This window comes from Rhinopithecus roxellana, chromosome 10 (assembly GCF_007565055.1).
Source record: "Rhinopithecus roxellana isolate Shanxi Qingling chromosome 10, ASM756505v1, whole genome shotgun sequence".
Classification (NCBI taxonomy): Eukaryota; Metazoa; Chordata; class Mammalia; order Primates; family Cercopithecidae; genus Rhinopithecus; species Rhinopithecus roxellana.
This window is the reverse complement of record NC_044558.1, coordinates 42,083,572-42,108,790: the sequence shown is the minus strand read 5'-3', so window position 1 is coordinate 42,108,790 and position 25,219 is coordinate 42,083,572. Positions and strand designations below refer to the sequence as shown.

At 41.2% G+C, this 25,219-nt stretch overlaps 1 protein-coding gene across 3 annotated transcripts in view; it reads left to right on the top strand.

Moving 5' to 3' along the window:
- Positions 1-25,219, top strand: part of NUP107 (nucleoporin 107) — a 61,373-nt gene that overhangs the window by 754 nt on the left and 35,400 nt on the right. For 2 of the 3 annotated variants that reach the window (XM_030939552.1, XM_010358753.2), the window contains exons 2-10: positions 1,251-1,342; positions 2,159-2,245; positions 3,227-3,342; positions 4,889-5,033; positions 9,868-9,971; positions 13,792-13,919; positions 15,809-15,857; positions 22,329-22,400; positions 23,095-23,183. In XM_030939552.1, coding sequence (XP_030795412.1) covers positions 1,251-1,342; positions 2,159-2,245; positions 3,227-3,342; positions 4,889-5,033; positions 9,868-9,971; positions 13,792-13,919; positions 15,809-15,857; positions 22,329-22,400; positions 23,095-23,183 — 882 coding nt within the window. Of the gene's footprint in view, positions 1-1,250; positions 1,343-2,158; positions 2,246-3,198; positions 3,343-4,888; positions 5,034-9,867; positions 9,972-13,791; positions 13,920-15,808; positions 15,858-22,328; positions 22,401-23,094; positions 23,184-25,219 lie in introns of all 3 variants that reach the window. The other variant, XM_030939551.1, reaches the window with a different exon arrangement.

Here is a 25,219-nt window from a genome sequence, read left to right as displayed (position 1 = left end):
ATTGAGTACCTACTATGTGACTGCCATTATTGCCTTTGAATATATATTATCAGTTTATTTAATCTTCAGAACAAGAACAATCCTATGAGGATAGGTACTGTTATCCCTTTTTCATATATAATACTGAGACTAAAAGAGGTTAAGGAACTTGCTGAAAGTTAGGAAGCTAATAAATACAAGAACCGAATTGCCAGCCTGCCTCTGTGTATCTCCAGCCTACCTGAGGCCTTTAAGGAGTAATTAGTTGTTGACCAGGTGCCCAAGGGGGCAAATGTAGGTCTTTGTAAAAGAAACATATTCAAAGGTGCTAGGATATGAAAAACAAAAATACATGTAGCTCAGTGGTCACATGCAGTATATGTTTAAAGTGATGTTTGTGGCGGAATAGAAGACTGAACGCCTAAACTGGGGTCACATTGTAAATATCATTTTAGGAAATTTGCACTTCTATAAACCTGAGAGAGCTATCTGAAGGTTTTTTTTTGTTTTGTTTTGTTTTTTAATTTTAATTATTAAACGTTTAAAATTGTTTCTATGTGGTTGTTTCCCATACTTTCCTGCTGAAGGTTTTAAGTGGAGGAAAAGCATATTAGATTCTTGTCTTAAACACAGGCCTTTTAGTCCACACAATTTAGTTTCTAGACCTTTGAGTGAAACTGACAGAGAGTGTTGTGATGGGACAGGAGACCTCTTCGGTTGAAATAACTTGAAGGGTCATTTTGCTACAATTTACCAGAATTCTTTTACTTACTCTTCTATCTCACAAGCTCTGGTTGTTGTTGTTGTCTGGTGGTGGTGGTTGTCTGGTTGTTGTTGTTGTTTGTTTTTTAATAGTACCCATGGTTTAAAGCATTTTGGATTCTGCAGAAAATCTTTTAAGAGAGAATTCCTGCAATTAGGTAACTCCTCAATCCAGCAAGGGAAATAAGATTCACTTTTATGAAGCAATTACCTAAAACAGTGTTATAATATAGATTCCAAGTGTTGAAATAATTCCTTAGGAAAAAAGAACATAGTGAGTACTAGAAAGTCAGAGAAGTCTTTGTGCAGGTAAGATTTGAGTAAGACTTTGAAGAATAAGCAGGATTTGGAGCCACGAGTGCATTCTCAGCAAAAGATCCAAGACTTGGCTACTGGAATGACCTATATCTTAACTTACTTAGGGTCCTTTACTCCAGCTGTGATGATAAAATTCTTTACAAATGCTATATTCTCATTTCACTTATATAAGCTTGATTATACTACTTTAGGAGTGGCTTTGGAGATATATCATCCCCTGTAATCCGGGAGGCAGAGGTGACACGGACTGCACGGAAACAGAGTGCTCAAAAAAGAGTTTTAAGTATCCTTTGCGATTTAAGCATCATTATAAAAATTGTAACATGTTTGGAATCAGTGTTGTACAATTTTCTTTTTATAAGAGTATTAAGTGTTAGCTATAATAAAGTCCTGTAGAAATGTTTTTCACTCCACAGAGCTGTCATTTGGTAAATATAATGCAAAAATTTAATAAGATTATATTTCCTTAAAAATAAAGATATTTCTTTCTTTTTTTTTTTTTTTTTTTTTTTTTTTGAGCCGGAGTCTCGCTCTGTCACCCGGGCTGGATTGCAGTGGCCGGATCTCAGCTCACTGCAAGCTCCGCCTCCCGGGTTTACGCCATTCTCCTGCCTCAGCCTCCCGAGTAGCTGGGACTACAGGCGCCCGCCACCTCGCCCGGCTCGTTTTTTTGGTATTTTTTTAGTAGAGACGGGGTTTCACCGTGCTAGCCAGGATGGTCTCGATCTCCTGACCTCGTGATCCGCCCGTCTCGGCCTCCCAAAGTGTTGGGATTACAGGCTTGAGCCACCGCGCCCGGCAAAAATAAAGATATTTCTTAGTGCTGACATCATATTGTGGTTAGCTTCTGCTGAGATTTTTATTATTTGAAAACTGACTAAAAACATTTAGTTCAGTGTGTAGTTATCTAAGACTGACGTCTGAGAATTTAAATGGCAGAAGGAATGAATTATTTAGCCTTTGCATTGAAAAATGGTAGCCATAAAATACCTTGTTCTTGAAAAATGTATTCACATAATTTGTATAGTAAAAAGATGGTTAATTCTCATTTTAATGATCTCTTTTCTACATGGAAAACTTTTCTTAACTCATTGTACAGTTCAGGCATCTCAAGATGAAAATTTTGGTAATACTACACCAAGAAACCAGGTTATCCCTCGAACTCCCAGCTCATTTCGACAGCCTTGTAAGACTTTTTTGCTTTTAAAGCATTTAATAATAATAATGATAATTATAATAGCAACTAACATTTATTGTAACATAATAAGTATAGTATTTGGTTACAATATCAATAAACACTAATAATAATCATTGCAGTTATTATTTGTTTGAACTCTTGCCATGTACAAGGTACTGTACTTTCCATAAACACACAGTAACTATGACATAGGTATCGTTAGCTCTATTTTACCGAAACTGAACGCGAGACTTAGAGAAGTTAACTAATATAGGCAATAAGTATGTAAATAGGCTGGATGCAGTGGCCCATGCCTATAATCTCAACACTTTGGGAGGCCAAGGTGGGCGGATCACTTAAGGCCAGGAGTTCAAGACCAGCGTGGCCAAGGTGAAACCCTGTCTCTACTAAAAATACAAAAATTAGCTGGCGTGGTGGCGCATGCCTGTAATCCTAGCTAATCAGGAGGCTGAGGCAGGAGAATTGCTTGAACCCAGGAGGCAGAGGTTGCAGTGAGCTGAGATTGTGCCACTGTACTCCAGCTGGGGCGACAGAACAAGACTCTATCTCAGGAAAAAAAAAAAAAGGTATGTAAATAACGGAACTGGGATTCAAACAATGATCTGTTTACTCCAAAGTTTATGCCCACTGTACTACACTGCCTTGGTATGCCTTATAAAATTAAAATATGAAGAATCCATTGACTGATTAGTGGCTTTAACTGCTCAGTTATGCTATAGTGAAAGCATCTGTAATTGCAGTAAAATTTTTCCTGTTAGGCTCAGTAGTACTTACAGCTCAAATTTAGAAAAATAAGTTAAATCCTTGTATCATGGAAATGTTAACATTTAAAGTATTTATTTGGTTAGAGTCTAAAGTATTTATTTGGTTAGAGTACAGTAAAAATTTATTCTTCATTGTTTGTTTGCTTTGTTTTGATAATGAATGCTCACACACTTTAGGTTCTTTCTACCAACCTTTTGTTTATAGTTACCCCAACGAGCCGAAGCTTACTAAGGCAGCCAGATATTTCCTGCATTCTTGGAACAGGAGGGAGGTCACCCCGACTTACACAGTCTTCAGGGTTCTTCGGAAATCTCTCCATGGTATGTAGAAAAATAGGACTAAGAACTCCTTTTGGGTCAAGTGTGGTGGCTCACACCTGTAATCTCAGCACCCCCTGAACTCCTGACCTCAAGTGATTCTCCCGCCTTGGCTTCCCAGAGGTCAGGAGTTTGAGACCAGCGTGGCTAGCATGATGAAACCCTGTCTCTACTAAAAATAAAAAAATTAGCTGGGAGTGGTGGTTTACGCCTGTAATCCCAGCTACTCGGGAGGCTGAGGTGTGAGAATTGCTTGAATCCAGGAGGCAGAGGTTGCAGTGACCTGTGATTGCAAAAGAAAAAAAAAAAAAAAGAGAAAAAAGAACTTCTCCCTTTTTATAAAAGTATAACATTTGATGTAAAAGCCTTTTAATGAATATTGAGTCAGAATCATCATAAAAGTAACTTTAGGTTATATGGATTGAAATAATTAATTAGACATTAAAAAAACTGAAAACCTTATGCATCTGATATCACAGATGGAAACTGTGACACCAGCAACCTTTAGATGCAAATAAGATGTTTTAATCTGTCAGTTTGCTGACCAGAAGAAATACATGCTGTGGTTGGTTGCTGATGGCTATAAAATCTGATCCCTGTTTTGAAGCATACAAGAGTAGGAATCAGAGGGTAATAGATGCAGAGTATCATAAGGAAGAGATAAAATGTATTAAAGAGGATAAAAGAGAAAACTGGAAAAGGTAGATGAGATACTCTTTAGGAATCACTATGGAACAGTATTGAAAATAGCAAAAGAAATGTTATGTAAGCTGTGATGCAGAATGACTTCACCTAAGTGTTAAAAATACACTATAGGCTGGGTGTGGTGGCTCATGCCTGTAATCCCAGCACTTTGGGAGGCCGAGGCGGGTGGATCACGAGGTCAGGAGATTGAGACCATCCTGGCGAGCACGGTGAAACCCCGTCTCTACTAAAAATGCAAAAAAATTAGCCGGGCACGGTGGCGGGCGCCTGTAGTCCCAGCTTCTTGGGAGGCTGAGGCAGGAGAATGGCGTGAACCCGGGAGGTGGTGGAGCTTGAAGTGAGCGGAGATTGCGCCACTGCACTCCAGCCTGGGCGACAGACAGAGCGAGACTCTGTCTCAAAAAAAAAAAAAAAAAAAAAAAGTACACTATAGCAGCCAGGCATGGTGGCTCACATCTGTAATCCCAGCATTTTGGGAGGCTGAGGCAGGTGGATCACAGGAGGCCAGGAGTTTGAGACTAGCCTGGCCAACATGGTGAAACCCTGTCCCTACTAAAAATACAAAAATTAGCCAGGCGTGGTAGCACGTGCCTGTAGTCCCAGCTACTTGGGAGGCTGAAGTGGGAGGATGGCTTGAGCCTGAGAGGCAAATGTTGCATTGAGCTGTGATCGTGCCATTGCACTCCAGCCTGGGCAACAGATCCAGACCTTATCTCAAGAAAAAAAAAAAAAAACACATACATACATATAATTTTTAGAAATCTTACTTGCTTTTAAAGTATCCACTCAGTGACAATAACTCCATCACTTTTCTGTATTTTTACTTTTTTGTTTTTTTTTTAAGGTTACCAATCTGGATGACAGTAACTGGGCAGCTGCATTTTCATCACAGCGTTCCGGGCTCTTCACAAACACAGAGCCTCACAGTGTAACAGAAGATGTAACTATCAGTGCTGTTATGTTACGTGAGGATGATCCTGGAGAAGCTGGTAAAATGTCTTTGAGCTTTGTGACAAGTAGCTTTTCACTTCACTAAGATCAAGGAAATATCTCTTCCTGTTTCTGAACATCATTATGTTTTTTTCTTTCTTTTTTTATTTCCTTTTTTCTGGAGACGGAGTCTTGCTCAGTTGCCCAGGCTGGAGTGCGGTGGCGCAATCTCGGCTCGCTGCAAGCTCCACTTCCTGAGTTCATGCCATTCTCCTGCCTCAGCCTCCCGAGTAGCTGGGACTACAGGTGTCCGCCACCACACCCAGCTAATTTTTTTTGTATTTTTAGTAGAGACGGGGTTTCACCATGTTAGCCAGGATGGTCTCGATCTCCTGACCTCATGATCTGTCCGTCTCGGCCTCCCAAAGTGCTGGGATTACAGGTGTGAGCCACTGTGCCTGGCCATGTTTTTCTCTTTCTTTTCTTTCTTTCTGGCTTTTTTTCTTGAGAGAGTAGCTTAAACAACAAATTTGTGTGTGTGTGTTTTTTGAGACAAGAATCTCACTCTGTTGCCGGGTGTGGTGGCTCATACCTATAATCCTAGCACTTTGGGAGGCTGAGGTGGGCGGATCACGAGGTCAGGAGTTCAAGACTAGCCTGGCCAACATGGTGAAACCCCGTCTCCACTAAAAATACAAAAATTAGTTGGGTATTGTGGCGCACGCTTGTAATCCCAGCTACTGGAGATGCTGAGGCAGGAGAATCACTTGAACCGGGAGGCGGAGGTTGCAGTGAACTGAGATTGCGCCATTGCACTCCAACCTGGGCTACAGAACGAGACTCCATCAAAAAAAAAAAAAAAAAAATCTCACCGTGTCACCCAGGCTACATGCAGTGGCACAAGCATGGCTCACTGCAGCCTTAACTTCCCAGGCTTAAGCAATTCTGCAGCCTCAGCCTCCTAAGTAGTTGGGACTGCAGGCATGTACCACCATGCCCAGATAATTTTTTTTTTTTTTTTTTTGAGACAGAGTCTCACTGTGTCGCCCAGGCTAGAGTGCAGTAATGGGATCTTGGTTCACTGCAACGTCCGCCTCCCAGGTTTAAGTGATTCTCCTGTCTCAGTCTCCTGAGTAGATGGGATTATAGGCACGTGCTACCACACCCGGCTGTTTTCTGTATTTTTAGTAGAAATGGGGTTTCGCCATGTTGGCCAGGCTGGTCTCAAACCCCTGACCATGGGTGATCCACCTCAGTCTCCTGCCTCAGTCTCCCGAGTAGCTGAGATTACAGGTGCCCACCACCACACCTGGCTAATTTTTGTATTTTTAGTAGAGAGGGGTTTCACCATGTTGGCCAGGCTGATCTCGAACTCTGACCTCAAGTGATCCGCCCTCCTCAGCCTCCCAAAGTGCTGGGATTACAGGTGTAAGCCACTGTGCCCAACCTAATTTTTTATTTCTTTGTAGAGACAGGGTCTCACTATGTTGCCCAGGCTGCTCTCAAACTCCTGGACACAAGTGATCCTACCACCTCAGCCTCTCAAAGTGCTGGGATTATAGGCAACAACAGAAATTTATTTTCTCACAATTCTGGAGGCTAGATGTCTGAGGTAAAGGTCTTGGCAGGGTTGGTTTTCTCTGAAGCCTCTTCTCTTAGCTTACAGATGACTGTCTTCCTCCTGTGTCTTCATGTGGTCTGCTGTCTATAATATATTTTTCATTAAGCTAATTAGTTGTGGTTATGGCTACGGTGTTTAATACCGTATCACTAGAAGGTTGTTATCACCTTAGTTCTCAATCAGAGCAGCATCTTGCCATTTTATCTTTTAATATAAATAGCAGCCAGTTAGACAAGTCTCATATTGTAATTTTTTTCTTATTTGTGCTGTTGAAAGTGCATCTCTTTCTTTGGTTTAGTTCTTAAACTAACATTGTTGATGTGTTTTGTTTTGTCCTGGACCCTAATACTGTTATGTTTTTTCGGATAGTGTTATGACCACTGTACAAGCATTAACTCATGTAATCCTTATGGTGGTCCATTAAATAGGTACAATAATTATTCCCGTTTTAGAGAAAAGGAAACTACTGCTCAAAGTGGTTAAGTAACTTACCTCAAACCACCTGGCTAGGAAGTGGTGGTATCAGGATTTGAAACTAAGCAGTTTGGCTCTAGAGCCCTGCTCTTAACACTTTGGTAACTACTACTTTCTTGTAGTGTCTGTCAAAAATAGGTACTCATATTAAGTGACTCAAAATACTTTCTACTTAGGCCAAGTGCTTGTATTTTCCCAGAGTGGAACATGCCATTTAGTATGTATTATAACTTTCTCGACTACTTTGTAATGGTGTGCTTAAAATACAATTCAGGTATTGTTAAATCCGGCTCAATTTCTTAAGTAATTGTTTATAAAATACGTAGTATATCTTTGAGATCTTAAAAGACCTTTATCAAAATAAAAAACTAGATAAATTGGGCTACATCAAAATTTTAAACTTCTGTGCATGAAAGGATACAATCAGTAAAGTGAAAAGGCAACCCCACAGAATGAGAGAAAATATTTGCACATCATATCTGATTGGGGTTAATATACAAAATGTATGAAAAACTGCTACAACTCAACAACAAAAAAATCAACCCAATTTAAAAATGAGCAAAGAAATAGAATAGACACAGGCTGGATGCAGTGGCTGATGCCTGTAATCCCAGCAATTTGGGAGGCTGAAGTGGGTGGATCACCTGAGGTTGGGAGTTCGAGACCAGCCTGACCAGCATGGAGAAACCTTGTCTCTACTAAAGATACAAAATTAGCCGGGCATGGTGGCAAATGCCTGTAATCCCAGCTACTCGAGAGGCTGAGGCAGGAGACTCGCTTGAGCCCAGGAGGCGGAGGTTGTGGTGAGCCAAGATCACGCCATTGCACTCCAGCCTGGGCAACAAGAGCAAAACTTCGTCTCAAAAAATACATAAAGAAAGAAAGAAATAGAGTAGACACTTTTCTAAAGAGGATACACAAATGACCAATAAGCACATGAAAATATACTCAAATGTCACTAATCGTTAGGAAAATCCAAATCAGAACTACAGTGAGATACGAGATACTGCCTTACACCCATTAGTATGGCTACTAGAAAACAAACAACACAACAACAAAAACCCAGAAAATAACAAGTATTGACAACAATGTGGAGAAATTCAAATCCTTGTGCACTATTGGTTGGAATGTAACATAGTACAGCTGCTATGGAAAACAGTATGGCAGTTCCTCAAAAAATTAAAAATACAATTACCATATGATCCAGCAAACCTGCCTCTGGGTATATATCCAAAAGATATATATATATATATCTACTTTGAAAGCAGAGTCTCAGAGATAATTGTATATGCATGTTCATAGCATGATTCATAGTAGCCAGAAGGTGGAAGCAAGCCAAGTACCTGTTGATAGATGAATGGGGGGAACAAAATGTGATCTATACATGCAATGGAATATTATTCAGCCAAAAACGAAGGACATTCTGACACATGCTACAGCATGGATGAACCTTGAGAACATTATGCTAAGTGAAATAAGCCAGTCACAAAAGGGCAATACTCTATGGTTCCACTTACATGAGATATTTAGAAGAGTCAAAACGTGTAGAAACAGAAAGTAGATGGATGGTTGTCAGGGGCTGCGGTAAGTGGGAGTGGGGTGTTAATGTTTATTAAGTACAGAGTTTCAGTTTCACAAGATGAAAATAGTTCTGTGGATACATAGTGGTGATGGTAGCACAACAATGTGAATGTACTTACTGACGCTGAACTATACACTTAAAAATGATTAAGCCAGGGTTAGTGGTTCATGCCTTTAATCCTACCACTTTGGGATGCTGAGACAGGAGTTAGCAAGACTCTCTCTACAGACTAATAAACAATTAGCTGGGCATGGTGGCTGGTATATACCTATAGGCCCAGCTACTGGGGAGGCCGAGATGGGAGGATCGCTTGAACCTTGGAGTTTGAGGCTGTAGTGAGCTATGATTGCGCCACTGTACTCCAGCCTAGGTGACAGAGCAAGAGCCCCCTTTCTTAAAAAGAAAAAAAGAAGAAGAAAAATGATTAAGATAAATTTTGTATTATATGTATCTTGCCAATTAAAAAAAATTTTAAGGCCAGGTGTGGTGGCTCATACCTGTAATCCCAGCACTTTGGGAGGCCAAGGTAGGCTGATAATGAGGTCAGGAAATCGAGACCATCCTGGCTAACACAGTGAAACCTCATCTCTACTAAAAATACAAAAATTGGCCAGGCATAGTGGCATGCGCCTATAGTCTCAGCTACTCGGGAGGCTGAGGCAGGAGAATCGCTTGAACCTGGGAGGTGGAGGTTGCAGTGAGCTGAGATCACGCCACTGTACTCCAGCCTGGGTGATAGAGTGAGACTCTGTCTCAAAAACAAAAAAATTTTTTTTTAGTATAGCAGAGAATTTATAAAAGACTTGTAGCTATTTCAGTTTTCAAACAGGCTGGGTGCGGTGGCTCATGCCTGTAATGCCAGCACTTTGGGAGGCTGAGGCGGGCAGATCACCTGAGATCAGGAGTTTGAGACCAGCCTGGCCGATATGATGAAACCCCATCTCTACTAAAAATACAAAAAGTAGCCGGGCATGGTGGTGCATGCCTTTAATCCCAGCTAATTGGGAGGCTGAGGCAGGAGGATCACTTGAACCTGGGAGGTGGAGGTTGCAGTGAGCTGAGACCATGCCATTGCACTACACCCTGGACAGCAAGAGTGAAACTCCATCTCAAAAAATAAATAAATAAACATAAATAAAATTTAAAGCAAACAATTACCTAGAAGTATGTCACTTAACTTTTCTTTATTCCTTTTTTTTTTTTTTATGTATTCTAGCATCCATGAGTATGTTTTCTGATTTCCTGCAGTCTTTTCTGAAACACTCTTCGAGTACAGTTTTTGATCTTGTGGAAGAGTATGAAAACATCTGTGGTAGTCAGGTAAGCTAATTTCAGTCCATCATTAGTCAAACTTCAGTATTTTTAGTTTTTATAAACAGCATGAATCTCCTAATTTTCATAGTGTTTAAGGGAGATGTCTTAGGGGAACAGTGGCAGGAATGGAGGGAAAGTCAACTAGAGCATCTCTGCATTTTACATATTGAGGGCCCATATAAGATTTCTTTGGGAGAAAAAAGGATTCTGCTGCTTTACAAAAGGAAAATCCAGCCTGATGCAATGGCTCACACCTGTAATCCCAATGCTTTGGGAGGCCAAAGCAGAAGGATCACTTGAGCCCAGCAGTTCAAGACCAACCTGGGCAACATGGGAAGGCCTTGTCTCTACAAGAAATACATTTGCCAAGCATGGCGCTATGCACCTATGGTTCTGTCTACTTGGAAGGCTCAGGTGGGAGGATTGCCTGAGCCCCAGAGTTTGAGGGTATAGTGAGCTGTGATCACACCACTGCACTCCAGCCAGGGTGACAGAGTAGACCCTGTCTCAAGGAAAATCTGAAATATACAAGGCATATTTAGAACTCAACAATAAGAAGGGGGGTAAGGGGAGGGAGAGCATCAGGAAGAATAGCTAATGCATGCTGGTTTTAATACCTAGTTGATGAGTTGACAGGTACAGCAAACCACCATGGCACATGTTTACCTATGTAACAAACCTGCACATCCTGCACATTTATCCTGGAACTTAAACAAAATAAAACTCAACAATAAGAAAATGAACAATCTAGTTAAAAAATGAACAAAAGATGGGAACAGGCACCTCACCAAAGAAGATATACAGATGGCAAATAAGCATATGAAAAATGCATCCACCAGGCGCAGTGACTCATGCCTGTAATCCTAGCACTTTGGGAGGCCGAGATGGGCGGATCACTGCAGGTCAGGAGTTTTGAGACCAGCCTGGCCAACATGGTGAAACCCTGTCTGTACTAAAATACAGAATTAGTCAGATGTGGTGGTGGGCACCTGTAATCCCAGCTATTTGGGAGCCTGAGACAGGAGAATCGCTTGAACCTGGGAGGTGGAAGTTGCAGTGAGCCAAGATTGAGCCACTGCACTCCAGCCTGGGTGACAAAGCGAGACTCCATCTCAAAAAAAAAAAAAGAAAAGATACTTCACATCATATGTCATTAGAGAATTGCAAATTAAAATAGAGATACTACAACATACCTATTAGAATGATGAAGATCCAGGCCAGTGCTGTGGCTTCCGCCAGTAATCCCAACACTTTGGGAGGCTGAGGCAGGAGGATCACTTGAGGCCAGGAGTTCAAGACCAGCCTGGGCAGCATAGCAAAACCCTATCTCTGCAAAAACAAACAAACAAAGAAATAGAATGATGAAGATCCAAAGGACACCACCAAATGCTGGAGAGGATGTGGAGCAACAGGAACTATCATTCATTGCTGGTGGAAATGCAAACAGCTATAGCTACTTTGGAAGGCAATCTGCAGTTTCATACAAAACTAAACATACTATTGTCATATGATCCAGCAAACTCCTTGATATTTACCCAGGTGAGTTGAAAACTGTGTGTACACAAAAACCTACACAGACGTTTATTACAGTTTTATTCATAACAACTTGAAAGCAACCAAGATATCCTTCAGTAGGTAAATGAATGAACTGGTACATCTGAGCAGTGAAACATTATTCAATGCTGAAAAGAAACTGGCTATCAAGCCATGAAAAAACATGGAGAAACCTTAAATGCATATTGCTAAGTGAAAGAAGCCAATTTGAAAAGGCTACGTATTATATGATTACAACTATATGACATTCTGGAAAAGGCAAAACTTGGAAACAGTGACAAGATCATCGGTTGCCAGGAGTTAGTGAGGAGGGAGCAACGAATAGGTAGAACACAAGATTTTTAAGGCATTGGAACTACTCTTTATGCTATAATGAGAGACACATGTCAGTGTACATTTGTCGTAATTCATGGAATGTACACCACCAAGAATGAATCCTAATGTAAACTATGGGCTTTGGGGGATAATGATGTATCAATATAGGCTCCTCGGTTGTAACAGATGTACCATTCTAATGTTAGATATTGATGGTGAGGGAGGCTGTGCTTGTGTGGAGGAAGAGATATTTGGGTACTCTGCTTCCTGCCCCATTTTGCTGTGCATCTAAAACTAGGCCAGGTGCAGTGGCTCACACCTGTAATCTTAGCACTTTGGGAGGCCGAGTTAGGTGGATTACCTGAGGTCAGAAGTTCATCACCAGTCTGGCCAACATGGTGAAACCCCATCTGTACTAAAAATACAAAAGAATTAGTCAAGTGTGGTGGTGGGCACCTGTAATCCCAGCTACTTGGGAGGCTGAGGTGGGAGAATCGCTTGAACCTGGGAGGCGGAGGTTGCAGTGAGCTGAGATTCTGCCACTGCACTCCAGCCTAGGCAACAGAGTGAGACTCGTCCGTCTCAAAATAAAATAAAACTGCACTAAAGAAGTCTATATTTAGAAAGAGGAAAGACTTCAAGAAAATACTGCATTCAGTAGTAATTGAAATAATAGTAATAGACAACTTTTTATCATTTCATGTTTTCATAATTGACCTCTGAATTGTTCTATTATAAATGCAGTAGCTTCACTAAATAACAAAAGCAATAATGATCACATAGTGAATCACTGGAGTCAAGGATTCCAACTGAGAATGTAATGAATGAAGTGCAGATAACACTTTTATGAAGTACTAGTCTTAAGACAGTAGTAACATTACTTTGTGAATACTTATTAAGGGGTGGGAAAACCCATTGTGGTGTTCTGAATGAGAGTAATCTTGTTCCTTAATTCCCTTGACAAGATAATGAGGTACTGTTAATAACCTTTGAGAACGGTTTTCTTTACCCTGGGTCAGTTTTCTTTACCCTGGGTCGTTAAACCTCCTGGTGAATAATTGTGTGTGTGTTTATAGGGGGACCATTCATGCCTTTTCACATGTGCCTCAGTCCTGAAAAGGTGTTTTTGTTTTTGTTTTTGTTTTTCTCCCCAGACAGAGTCTCGCTCTGTTGCCCTGGCTGGAGTACAGTGGCAGGATCTCTGCTCACTGCAACCTTTGCCTCCTGGGTTCAAGTGATTCTCCTGCCTTAGCCTCCCGAGTAACTGGGATTACAGGCACGCACCACTACGCCTGGCTAATTTTTTATTTTATTTTTTAGTAGAGATGGGGTTTCACCATGTTGGCCAGGCTGGTCTCGAACTCCTGACCTCAAGCAATCCACCTACCTCGGCCTCCCAAAGTGCTAGGGTTACAAGTGTGAGTCACTGTGCCCAGCCTCTGAAAAGGTTTAAGACCACTATTTTGGAATGAGGAAGGACTTTGGTGAAGTTTTGTTTAGAAATGATAATGTTTCTGGTGCCAATCTTAGGAAAATATCTTTCTTGATTAGTTACCTGATACAAATTTTTCAAACATAATTTTAAAATAACTTTTTAAATTTCAATTGCTAAAATGTTGGCTTATGTTATGATTTTTTCAGTTATAGGTTTGATTTAACTTATCCTCTGGGTAGATATACAGGGAGAAAAAAAATCCCATCTCTGCCACTGTTGGATCTGAAATCAAGAGTATGTTAGACATATATATACTCAGATAAACACACCTTGTTCCAAATTAGATCCATTTCTAGTGGGAACATCACATTACATTTAATTTAAAAAGACAAAATAGAGAAGGCAATTTTATAATATACACTTATTATATACAATTATTTTAGCACTCTGTTCAAATACAAACTTATCTGTGACTCAAAATTGTAGAAAATTAACCTCTTTACGTCTGTGTTTTTTATTTAGGTGAATATACTGAGTAAAATAGTGAGTCGAGCAACACCTGGACTTCAAAAATTTTCAAAAACAGCCAGTATGCTCTGGCTTCTTCAACAGGAGATGGTCACATGGAGGCTGCTGGCTTCTTTGTATAGGTAATGGCGTCTAGAATTCTTAAGTGAAATAAACATAAGGTAATAAACCAAAAAGCAGATTAATTTAAAAGTTAGGGTAGGTCGTGCTTGGAAATAGGTTTTACTACTTTTGATGCTTATCGTTTCTAATACTTTAGTTGTCAAGAGTGAGTTATGAGGGAAAAGGAAGATACCAGATCATAAAGCTGGTAGTTAACAAAATTGGATGTGTGTAAAGACTTAAGGAAAGTACTAAAAATATTGCAATACTTAGGCTAAATTAAGAAAAGAGCTGAAAGTTAGACTTCATGTATTATGGAAGTTTGAAAGAAGTTAACCAAATTTTCCAGAAGACAAAGATTATACCATGTACATATCCTTGAATCTAGGAATTTTGTGCCCAGAAATTTAACCTAAGGAAATAATGAGAAATATATACAACCACATATGAATACAACTTTTAAATCTCAAAAAATTAAAAACTACTACTAAGGAATTGGTTAAATGAATTACAGCAGCTCTGTTACAACCAGAATAACTTGCAGACATTTTAAATTACCACTTGTGGGCTGGGCGCAGTGGCTCAGGCCTGTAATCCCAGCACTTTGGGAGGCCAAGGCAGGTGGATCACTTGAGGTCAGGAGTTCAAAACTAGCCTGGCCAATGTAGTAGAACCCTGTCTCTACTAAAAATACAAAAATTAGCCAGGCATGGTGGTGGGCACCTATAATCCCAGCTACTTGGGAAGCTGAGGCGGGAGAATCACTTGAACCTTGGAGACAGAGGTTGCAAGCCGAGATCGTGCTACTGCACTCCAGCCTGGGTGACACAGTGAGATTCCATCTCAAAAATAATAATAATAATTTAAATAAATAAATTGCCATTTGTGTATATTCATTGACATGGAAAGATATTCATGACATATTGTTATATGAAAACTGAATTTCATGTTAATGTATAAATGATGTCCCCTCCGCCATTTTTTGTTTTTGTTTTTGAAAAAGAGTCTTGCTCTGTCGCTCACATTGGAGTGCAGTGGCACAACGTTGGCTCACTGCAACCTCCGCCTGTGAGGTTCAAGTGATTCTCCTGCCTCAGCCTCTTGAGTAGCTAGCATTACAGATGCTGGCCACCATGCCTAGCTAATTTTTGTATTTTTATTTTATTTTTATTTTTGAGATGGAGTCTCGCTCTGTTGCCCAGGCTGGAGTGCAGTGGTGTGATCTCGGCTCACTGCAACCTCTGCCTCCCAGGTTTAAGTGATTCTCCTGTCTTGGCCTCCCGAGTAGCTGGGATTACATGCGCTTGCCAACACGCCTAGCTAATTTTTGTATTTTTAGTAGAGACAGGGTTTTGCCATGTTGGCCAGACTGGTCTCAAACTCCTGACCTCACTCAGGTGATTCACCCACCTTGGCCTCCCAAAGTGCTAGAATTACAGGTGTGAGCCACCGTACCTGGCCTAATTTTTATATTTTTAGTAGAGACAGTATTTCACTATGTTGGCCAGGCTGGTCTCGAACACCTGACCTCAGGTGATCCACCTGCCTCGGCCTCCCAAAATGCTGAGATTACAAGCGTGACCCACTGTGCCCTGCCTAATTTTTGTATTTTTAGTAGAGACGGGGTTTCACTCTGTTGTTGGCCAGGCTGGTCTCAAACTCCTGACCTCAGATGATCTCTGCCTGTCTCAGCCTCCCAAAGTGCTGGGATTACAGGTATGAGCCACTGTGCCCGGCATGTTGTCCCATTTTTGTTTACAAAAATACAGGTATACATATTTGAAAAAATAAATAATAAAAAAAATTTAAAAAGAAGTTAGCCAGAGTTTCCTTCTCTCAGATGCTCAGTGGTGAATTCATTATATTCATGTGAAATAAGGCTTTTTTATTTTGTATTATTTTTCCCCAGAGACAGAATACAGTCTGCATTAGAAGAGGAAAGTGTACTTGCAGTTACTGTAAGTTTTATATTAATTTTTTCCTTTATAAATACATAAAAATTAAAATGCTACTAATAGGATTTTTTTTTTTTTGAGATGGAATTTCACTCTTGTTGCCCAAGCTGGAGTACAATGGCGCAATCTCGGCTCACTGCAACCTCCACTTCCCGGGTTCGAGTGATTCTCCTGCCTCAGCTTCCTGAGTAGCTGGGATTACAGGCGTGCCCCACCACATCCAGCTAATTTTTTGTATTTTTAATAGAAAACGGGGTTTCATCATGTTGGCCAAGCTGGTCTCGAACTCCTGACCTCAGGTGATCCACCCACCTTGGCCTCCCAAAGTGGCGGGATTACAGGCATGAGCCACTGTGCCCAGCCAGGATTTATTTTCAACCTTCAATGCTGAGTTTCTTCATTTTAAAAATTTTACAAGTAAATAAAAGGTTCAGTCTCAAAAAATAATCAAATACTGATTTATATTAGAGAGTTAAAGGTAAAAGTCCCTTTTTATCCCACTGACTAGTGTAACAGTTTTGGTATATATCCTACCAGACATTTTTCTATGCATCTTTATGGATACATACATATATACAAACGTACACCCACATATTTGTATACACACACATATTTGTTTTTTAACATAATATGATTGATTTCATTTATACATTATACTGAGAGGATTTTTTTTTTTTTTTTGAAATGGAGTTTCACTCTCACCCAGACTGGAGTGCAGTGGCGCGATCATGGCTCACTGTAACCTCCGCCTTCTGGGTTCAAGCAATTCTTCTGCCTCAGCTTCCCAAGTAGCTGGGACTACAGGCTTGTGCCACCACGCCTTGCTAATTTTTGTATTTTTAGTAGAGATGGGGTTTCACCATATTGACCAGGCTAGTCTCTATCTCCTGACCTCGTGATCCGCCCCCTCAGCCTCCCACAGTGCTGGGATTACAGGTGTGATCCACTGTGCCCGGCTTATACTGAGAGTTTTAAAATTAATATTTCTTAGATTTTTAAAAATTCATCTAGGTTTTACCATATTTTTTCATACTATGTCAGAGTATAAAAGTACTGTAATTTTCTGAGATATTCAGCTGTACATATTTAGGTTGTTACTAGTATTCTTACTGTAGCCATTAATAATGCAGTAAATAGTTTGGTGTAGAGGCACATGCCTGTGGTCCCAGCAACTTGTCAGGCTAAGCCCAGAGGATCACTTGAGCCCAGGAGTTCAAGGCTACAGTGAGCTATGATCACACCACTGCACTCTAGCCTGGGCAACAGAGTGAGATCCCATCTCTAAAAAAAAAAAAAAAATGCAGTGAATGTTTTTCTTCATACATATGTATGTGTGTGAGAGAAAGTCTGGACAAGTAAACACCATCCTTTTGCCCTTAGTATTCAATGCTGTCTTCTACAGCCTCCAGGTCTGGGATCCTGAAAGGACCTTGGGTGATAAAACTGGACTTGGCTGGATTGAGGGTTTGGGAAAGAAACATGCAAATAGCCTCAGATGATTTTTAAATGCAGCAAATAACGTTTCTGGATGAGACTTGTTTCCAAAATAACCAGCTATATCTGTTTTGAAAAAAATATGTACACATATGTGCCTGTTAAACTATGTGTTTAACAGACCAGATGCCTTTTTGGGGGTTAACTTCTGTATATTTTCTGGTTTTAAAAGTAATTCTTTTTTTTTTAAGAGATAGGCACTTGCTCTGTTGCCCAGGCTGGAGTGCAGTGGCGTGATCTCAGCTCACTCCAACCTCTACCTCCTGGGTTCAAGCGATTCTCGTGCCTCAGCCTCCCTAGTAACTGGGATTACAGGCATGCATCACCACACCCAGCTAATTTTTGTACTTTTAGTAGAGACAGGGTTTTAACCATGTTGTCCAGGCGGTCTTGAACTCCTAGCTTCAAGTGATCCACCTGTCTTGGCCTACCAAAGTGCTGGGATTACAGACGTGAGCCACCATGGCTTGCACAGAAGTAATTCATATTTGAAGCAAGTATATATAGTTTAAAAAGACAATGTATATTTATAATAAATATTTTATGTATATCTGTTAGACTGCTTTTTTTTTCTTTTGTTTCTTTTTCTTTTTTGGGGGGTGGCCAGCACGGCAGGGACATGGTCTCATTTTGTCTCCCAGGCGAGAGTGCAGTGGCATGATCATAGTTCACTGCAGCCTCGAACTCTTGGGCTCTAGTGGGCCTCCTGCCTCAGCCTCCCAAGTAGCTAGGACCACAGGTGTGTACCACCATGCCTGGCTAATTTCTTTTTTATATTTTATAGAGATGGGGGGGCCTTACTATGTTGACCAGGCTGGTCTCAAACTCCAAGGCTACTTTTTCATTTAAAATATTTTTTAATATCTTTCCAATCTTTTAATTTGTTTGTCCTACAAATACTTCATTCCAATAAAGTAACATGCACATCTTAGGAAGACTGTCATATTTGGCTATTTATTGACCTCACTTACTAGTTTTAATAGGTTTCCTCTGATTTTCCAGGCAATTCTGTTATCTACAAGTAGTGATGACTTTGACTATTTTTCCATACTTATTGCTAACTTAATTCTTTTCCTGGTTTTATTATGTTAGCTAGACTTTTCAAAGTAAAGTTGAATAATAATGAATTCTTACTCTTCATCTTCTGCATTTTAAAGGGAGTATCTCAATTTACAGTTAAGTATAGTCAGCCTTCCTTATATGGGGGTTCCACATCCATGAATTTAATCAACCGCAGATCAAAAGTATTCTTTTAAAAAAAAAATAATCACCAAGAAGCGGCTTCTCTGCTCCTTCTCTAATCTCCGCCTGGCTCAGCCTGCCTGCCTTCACTCCTGCCCCCACCATGTCCATCAGGGTGACCCAGAAGTCCTACAAGGTGTTCACCTCTGGCCCCTGGGCCTTCAGTAGCCGTTCCTACATGAGTGGGCCTGGTGCCCATATCAGCTCCTCAAGCTTCTCCTGAGTGGGCAGCAGCATCTTCCAGGGTGGCCTGGGTAGAGGCTTTGACAGGGCCAGCGGTATGGGAGGCATTACCGCTGTCATGGTCAACCAGAGCCTATTGAGCCCCCTTAACCTGGAGGTGGACCCCAACATCCAAGCAGTGTGCCCCCAGGTAAAGGAGCAGATCAAGACCCTCAACAAGAAGTTTGCCTCCTTCATCAACAAGGTACGGTTCCTGGAGTAGCAGAACAAGATGCTGTAGACCAAGTGGGGGCCCCTGCAGCAGCAGCAGATGGCTCGGAGCAACATGGACAACATGTTCGAGAGCTACATCAACAACCTTCTGCTGGCAGCTGGACACTCTGGGCCAAGAGAAGCTGAAGCTGGAGGTAGAGCTTGATAACTTGCAGGGATAACTTGTGGAGGACTTCAAGAACAAGTACAAGGATGAGATCAAAAAGTGTACAGAGATGGAGAATGAATTTTTCGTCATCAGGAAGGATGTGGATGAAGCTTACAAGAACAAGGTAGAGCTGTAGTCTCGCCTGGAAGGGCTAACTGAAGAGATCAACTTCGTCAGGCAACTGTATGAAGGGGAGATCAGGGAGCTGCAGTCCCAGATCTCGGACACATCTGTGGTGCTATCCATTGACAACAGTCACTCCCTGGATATGGACAGCATCATCGCTGAGGTCAAGACACAGTACGAGGAGATCGCCAACCACAGCCAGGCTGAGGCTGAGAGCATGTACCAGATCAAATATGAGGAGCTGCAGACGCTGGCTTGGAAGCATGGGATAACCCACGGCACACAAAGACTGAGATCTCTAAGATGAATGGGAACATCAACCAGCTCCAGGATGAGATTGAGGGCCTCAAAGGCAGAGGGCTTCCCTGGAGGAGGCCGCCGTCGCAGATGCTGAGCAGCACAGGGAGCTGGTGGTTAAGGATGCCAACACCAAGCTGTCCAAGCTGGAGGCGGGCGGGCCAAGCAGGACATGGCGTGGCAGCTGCGGGAGTGCCAGGAGCTGATGAACTTAATCTAGCCCTGGACATCAAGATCACCACTTACAGGAAGCTGCTGGAGGACGAGGAGAGCCAGCTGGAGTCTAGGATGCAGAACATGAGTATCCATACCAAGACCACCAGTGGCTATGCAGGTGGTCTGAGCTCGGCCTGTGGGGGCCTCACAAGCCCTGGCCTCAGCTACAGCCTGGGCTCCAGCTTTGGCTCTGGCGCGGGCTCCAGTTCGTTCATCTGCACCAGCTCCACCAGGGCTGTGATTGTGAAGATCGAGACCCGCGATGGGAAGCTGGTGTCCGAGTCCTCTGACGTCCTGACCAAGTGAACAGCTGTGACAGCCTCTCCTAGCCTAACCCTTCTGCAGCTGCCCCAGAGAGGCTGCTGTACAGAGGAGCACAGGGAACAGGAGACCCACCTGAGGCTCAGCCCTAGCCCTCTGCCTACCTGTGGGGGGAGTTTACTGCCTGGGGTACCCCCCTTGCCCATTCCTATAGCTATAAAACAATTCAATTTTTTTTTTTTCCAAAATAAAACCTCAGCTAGCTCTGCCAACTGTCAAAAAAAAAAAAAAAAAAAAAAGTCCAGGTGTGGAGGCTCATGCCAGTAATCCCAACACTTTGGGAGGCCAATGTAGAAAGCTTCCTTTAGCCCAGAGTTCAAGAGCAGCCTGGGCAAGATAGCAAGACCCTGTCTCTGCCAAAAGTGAGGAACTTAGCTGGGCATGGTGGTGCATAGCTAGTCCCAGCTACATGTGAGGCTGAGATGGGAGGATCGCTTGTGCCTAGGAGGTCAAAAATGTAGTGAGCTGTAATTGTGCTACTGCACTCCAGCCTGGGTGACAGAGCGCCACCCTGTCTCAAAAAAAAGATCATTGTGTTTGTACTGAATATGTGCAGATGTTTTTAATCTTTATTCAGTAAGTGATATAACAACTATTTACGTATGTAGCATTTATGTTATATTAGATATACATAATCTAGAGATGATTTTGTTTATGTTGTTGTTCAGTATTTTTTTTGATCACAGCCAGGTCCAATAGAGATGATTTAAAATATACTACAGCATTTTGGCTGGATGAGGTGGCTCATGCCCGCAATCCCAGCACTTTTGGAGGCCGAGGCGGGTAGATTGCTTGAGGCCAGGAGTTTGAGATCAGCCTGGCCAACATGGTAAAACCCATCTCTACTAAAAATACAAAAATTACCCACATGTGGTGGCAGGCACCTGTAATCCCATCTTCTTGGGAGGCTGACATACGAGAATCACGTGAGCTCAGGAGGCAGAGGTTGCAATGAGTCGAGATCAGGCCCACTGCACTCCAGCCTGGGTGACAGAGTAAGACTCTGTCTCAAAAAATAAACAATTAAATAAAATACACTACAACATTTTATATAAGGGATTTGAACATCCACAGATTTTGGTATCCACGAGGGGTCCTGGAACCAATCCCCCATGGATACCAAGGGACGACTATATGTTTACTAGAGGTTGCAGTTAGTCTACTTCTAACTTATGAAGGTATATATATTTTTTCACATCAAAATGACAAGGTAAAATTTACGAAGATATTTTTATGAAATATTCTGGTACCTGTCAAGAAGTCCATGTAGCTTTTCTCCTTTAACCCATGGATAAAATGGATTAATTAATTTGACCCATTCTTGAACTGCTCACAGTATATTATCCTTTAAATATACCGCTTAGTATTACTTGCTAATATTTGCATTAAATTGTCTTTTAAAGTCAGTTGTAAGAGCCTTGAATTGCTCTTAGCTTTTATTACTTATCAACTTCTGTATAGACTATAAAGGATGTTAAAGTTTTTAAATGTTTAGTTTCTAACATGTGACATGGCTGTATTCAGCCCTTTATTACAGTTTTTTTTTTGTTTTTTTTTTTGTTTTTTTGAGATGGAGTCTCATTCTGTCACCCAGGCTGGAGTGCAGTGGTGTGATCTCAGCTCACTGCAACCTCTGCCTCCTAGGTTCAAGTGATTCTCGTGCCTTAGCCTCCGAGTAGCTGGGATTACAGGCTTGCATCACCATGCCCAGCTAATTTTTGTATTTTCAGTAGAGATGGGGATTCACCATTTTGGCCAGACTGGTCTCGAACTCCTGACCTCAAGTGATCCACCCACCTTGGCCTCCCAAAGTGCTGGGATTACAGGTGTGAGCCACCACGCCTGGCCTATTAAAGTTTTTTGTTTGTTTTATTTTGTGTTTATTTTTCCCCAAAACACCAAAACACCATCTCTGGGAATATAGAATTTTAAATTTCAAGTGTAAAGAATCAAAATACCAGGTAAGAGCAGCTACAATTGATGTAGCAGTTTGGAATTTATACAATAGATACTTTTCAATGATGAATATATAGATTTACTATGTGGTAAAATGTTTATGTATAGATGATTAACTGTACTTGTTTCTTACTGGCTTTTTATCTTTCTGTTAAAATAATATTTCTTACAGCATCTTCTTTTCGTTCTGTTTATCCTTTAAATATTTTTCATAATAGGCTCTTAATGCCAGTGAAAAAACAGTTGTGGAAGCGTTATTTCAGAGGGATTCACTTGTTCGACAAAGTCAGGTATGACTAGAATTTTAAAATTTTTTTTATGAAACTTGGAGAAAAGGTTAATGACATACAAAGTACTGAAGTTTTTTTTTAACTTAAAACTTCTCTGAATTTTTTTTCTACTTGATCTTTTTATTTGCAATTAAAAGGAATTAGAAACCTTATTCTTTGATTTTTAAGTAATAGCCCTAGTATTTTCAGGAATAGCCTGTTAAAAACGATTATTCCTATAGAAAATTTTATTCTTTTGCCATAATATTTATTTATCTTAAAAAAGTAAAAATAGTGTTTGGAAAAATTGTTGCATGGTATTTTTAAATTCAGAAACTTCACGCCTGTAATCCCAGCACTTTGGGAGGCCAAGGCGGGCGGATCACGAGGTCAGGAGATCGAGACCATCCTGGCTAACATAGTGAAACGCCGTCTCTACTAAAAATACAAAAAAATTAGTCAGGTGGGGTGGCGGGTGCCTGTAGTCCCAGCTACTCAGGAGGCTGAGGCAGGAGAATGGCATGAACCCAGAAGGCGGAGCTTGCAGTGAGCCTATATCATGCCACTGCACTCCAGCCTGGGCAACAGAGCAAGACTCTGTCTCAAAAAAAAAAAAAAAAAATCTGAAACTGTTTGATTTAAGGGTATTAGTGCCACTACAAATAAAACACGAATAGATTTGGTAGTTAACACTATTTTTTTCTTTCTTTCTTAGCTGGTGGTAGATTGGTTAGAGAGTATTGCCAAAGATGAAATTGGAGAATTTTCTGGTAATATTGAGTTTTATGCAAAATCAGTATATTGGTAAGTTACCAAACTTTTATTCTTGAGGTCACTCAATGTTGATATTGTTCATTCATCTTTCAATAAGTATTATTCAGTTTTTACTTTGTTCAGTATGAGCAAAACAAATAAAGGCTTTGCCTTTGTGGAATTTATAATTGTTTAAGAGAGTTAGATAGCTAATTTGCAAACATACAGTTGACTCTCTGTATTTGTGGGTTTCGCACCCATGGATTGAACAAACTGCAGATCAGAAATAATTGGAATAAAACAAGCCGGGCGTGGTGGCTCACACCTGTAATCCCAGCACTTTGGGAGGCCGAGGTGGGTGGATTACGAGGTCAGAAGTTCGAGACCAGCCTGACCAACAGGGTAAAACCCTGTCTCTGCTAAAAATGCAAAAATGAGCCGGGTCTGGTGACAGGCACCTGTAATCCCAGCCACTTGGGAGGCCAAGGCAGGAGAGTCACTTGAATCCAGGAGACGGAGGTTGCAGTGAGCCGAGATTGCGCCACTGCACTCCAGCCTGGGCAACAGAGTGAGATTCCGTCTTAAAAAAAAAAAAAAAAAAAAAAAAAAAGAAGCAGACTCCGTCTTAAAAAAAAAAAAAAGAAAAGAAGCAATTGGAATAAAACAATAAAAATAAGATTAAAAAAGTAATACAAATTTTAAAATATAGTATAACATTTATTTGCATAACATTTACATTGTATTAGGTATTCTAAGTAATCGAGATGATACAAAGTATATGGGAGGACATGTGTAGGCTATATACAAATAATACAACATTTTATATAAAGGATCTGAGCATCCTTGGATTTTGGTATCCAAGTAGGGTCTCAGAACCAATCCCCTTTGGATACCAAGAGACGAATGTATATTCTGTTGGGTATTCTGAGCTTTGGGGAAGAAAATGAATTAGAGGCCGGGCGCTGTGGCTCACGCCTGTAATCCCAGCACTTTGGGAGGCTGAGGCAGGTGGATCACGAGGTCAGGAGATCAGGACCATCCTGGCTAACACGGTGAAACCCCGTGTCTACTAAAAATACAAAAAATTAGCCGGGGCATCGTGGCAGGCGCCTGTAGTCCCAGCTACTTGAGAGGCTGAGGCAGGAGAATGGCATGAACCCGGGAGGCAGAGCTTCCAGTGAGCCGAGATCGCACCACTGCACTCCAGCCAAAAAAGAATTAGAGTTAATGGATAGATAGGACAGGGAGTCCTACTTTAAATTGAAGAGGTGGCTAGAGAAGGCTTTTCTAAGGTAGTAAGAAACTTTTAAGAAATAAAGGCGGCAAGCCATGCAAAAATCTGGGGGATAACTATTCTGAGCAGGAAAACAAACTGTAATGACCCAGAGAACATAAAGTGTTGACAAAAAGAAGCCAGTGGGAACACTGCAAGGAAAAGAATGGTAGAAAACAAAATTGGAGGAAGCCAGATAGAGGGCTTTTACAGGCAGGCCAATGTGACTATTCTGGACTTTATTCTAAATGTGATGGGAAACCTTGAGAATAGAAGAATGACATGGTCCAATTTATGTTTTCAAACAATCACCTGCCTCCTTTTTTCTTAGTAAGATTATTGAACATATCAGAAGATGATCTTCTGTCAAGAAGATCACTTCTGTCCTGTTTTTAGCACTTGTGTGGGTTTGTTTTGTTTTGTCTTGCTTTTGCTTACACTCTTCAGTACTTCTAAATTATTACAGACCCTTAAAGCCAGAAAGTTCCCCTAAGTTAAAGGGACAGTTTACTGTAAGACTTGCAAAAGATTTTTAAAAGGTCAGATTGCGGCTGGGCACGATGGCTCACGTCTGTAATCCTAGCACTTTAGGAGGCCAAGGCAGGTGGATCACCTGAGATCAAGAGTTCAAGAGCAGTCTGGCCAACATGTTAAACCACGTCTCTACTAAAAATACAAAAATTAGCTAGGCATGGTGGCAGGCATCTGTAAGCCCAGCTACTCAGGAGGCTGAGGTAGGAGAATCGTTTGAACCCAGTTGGTGGAGGTTGCAGTGAGCCAAGATCGCGCCATTGCACTCCAGCCTGGGTAAAAA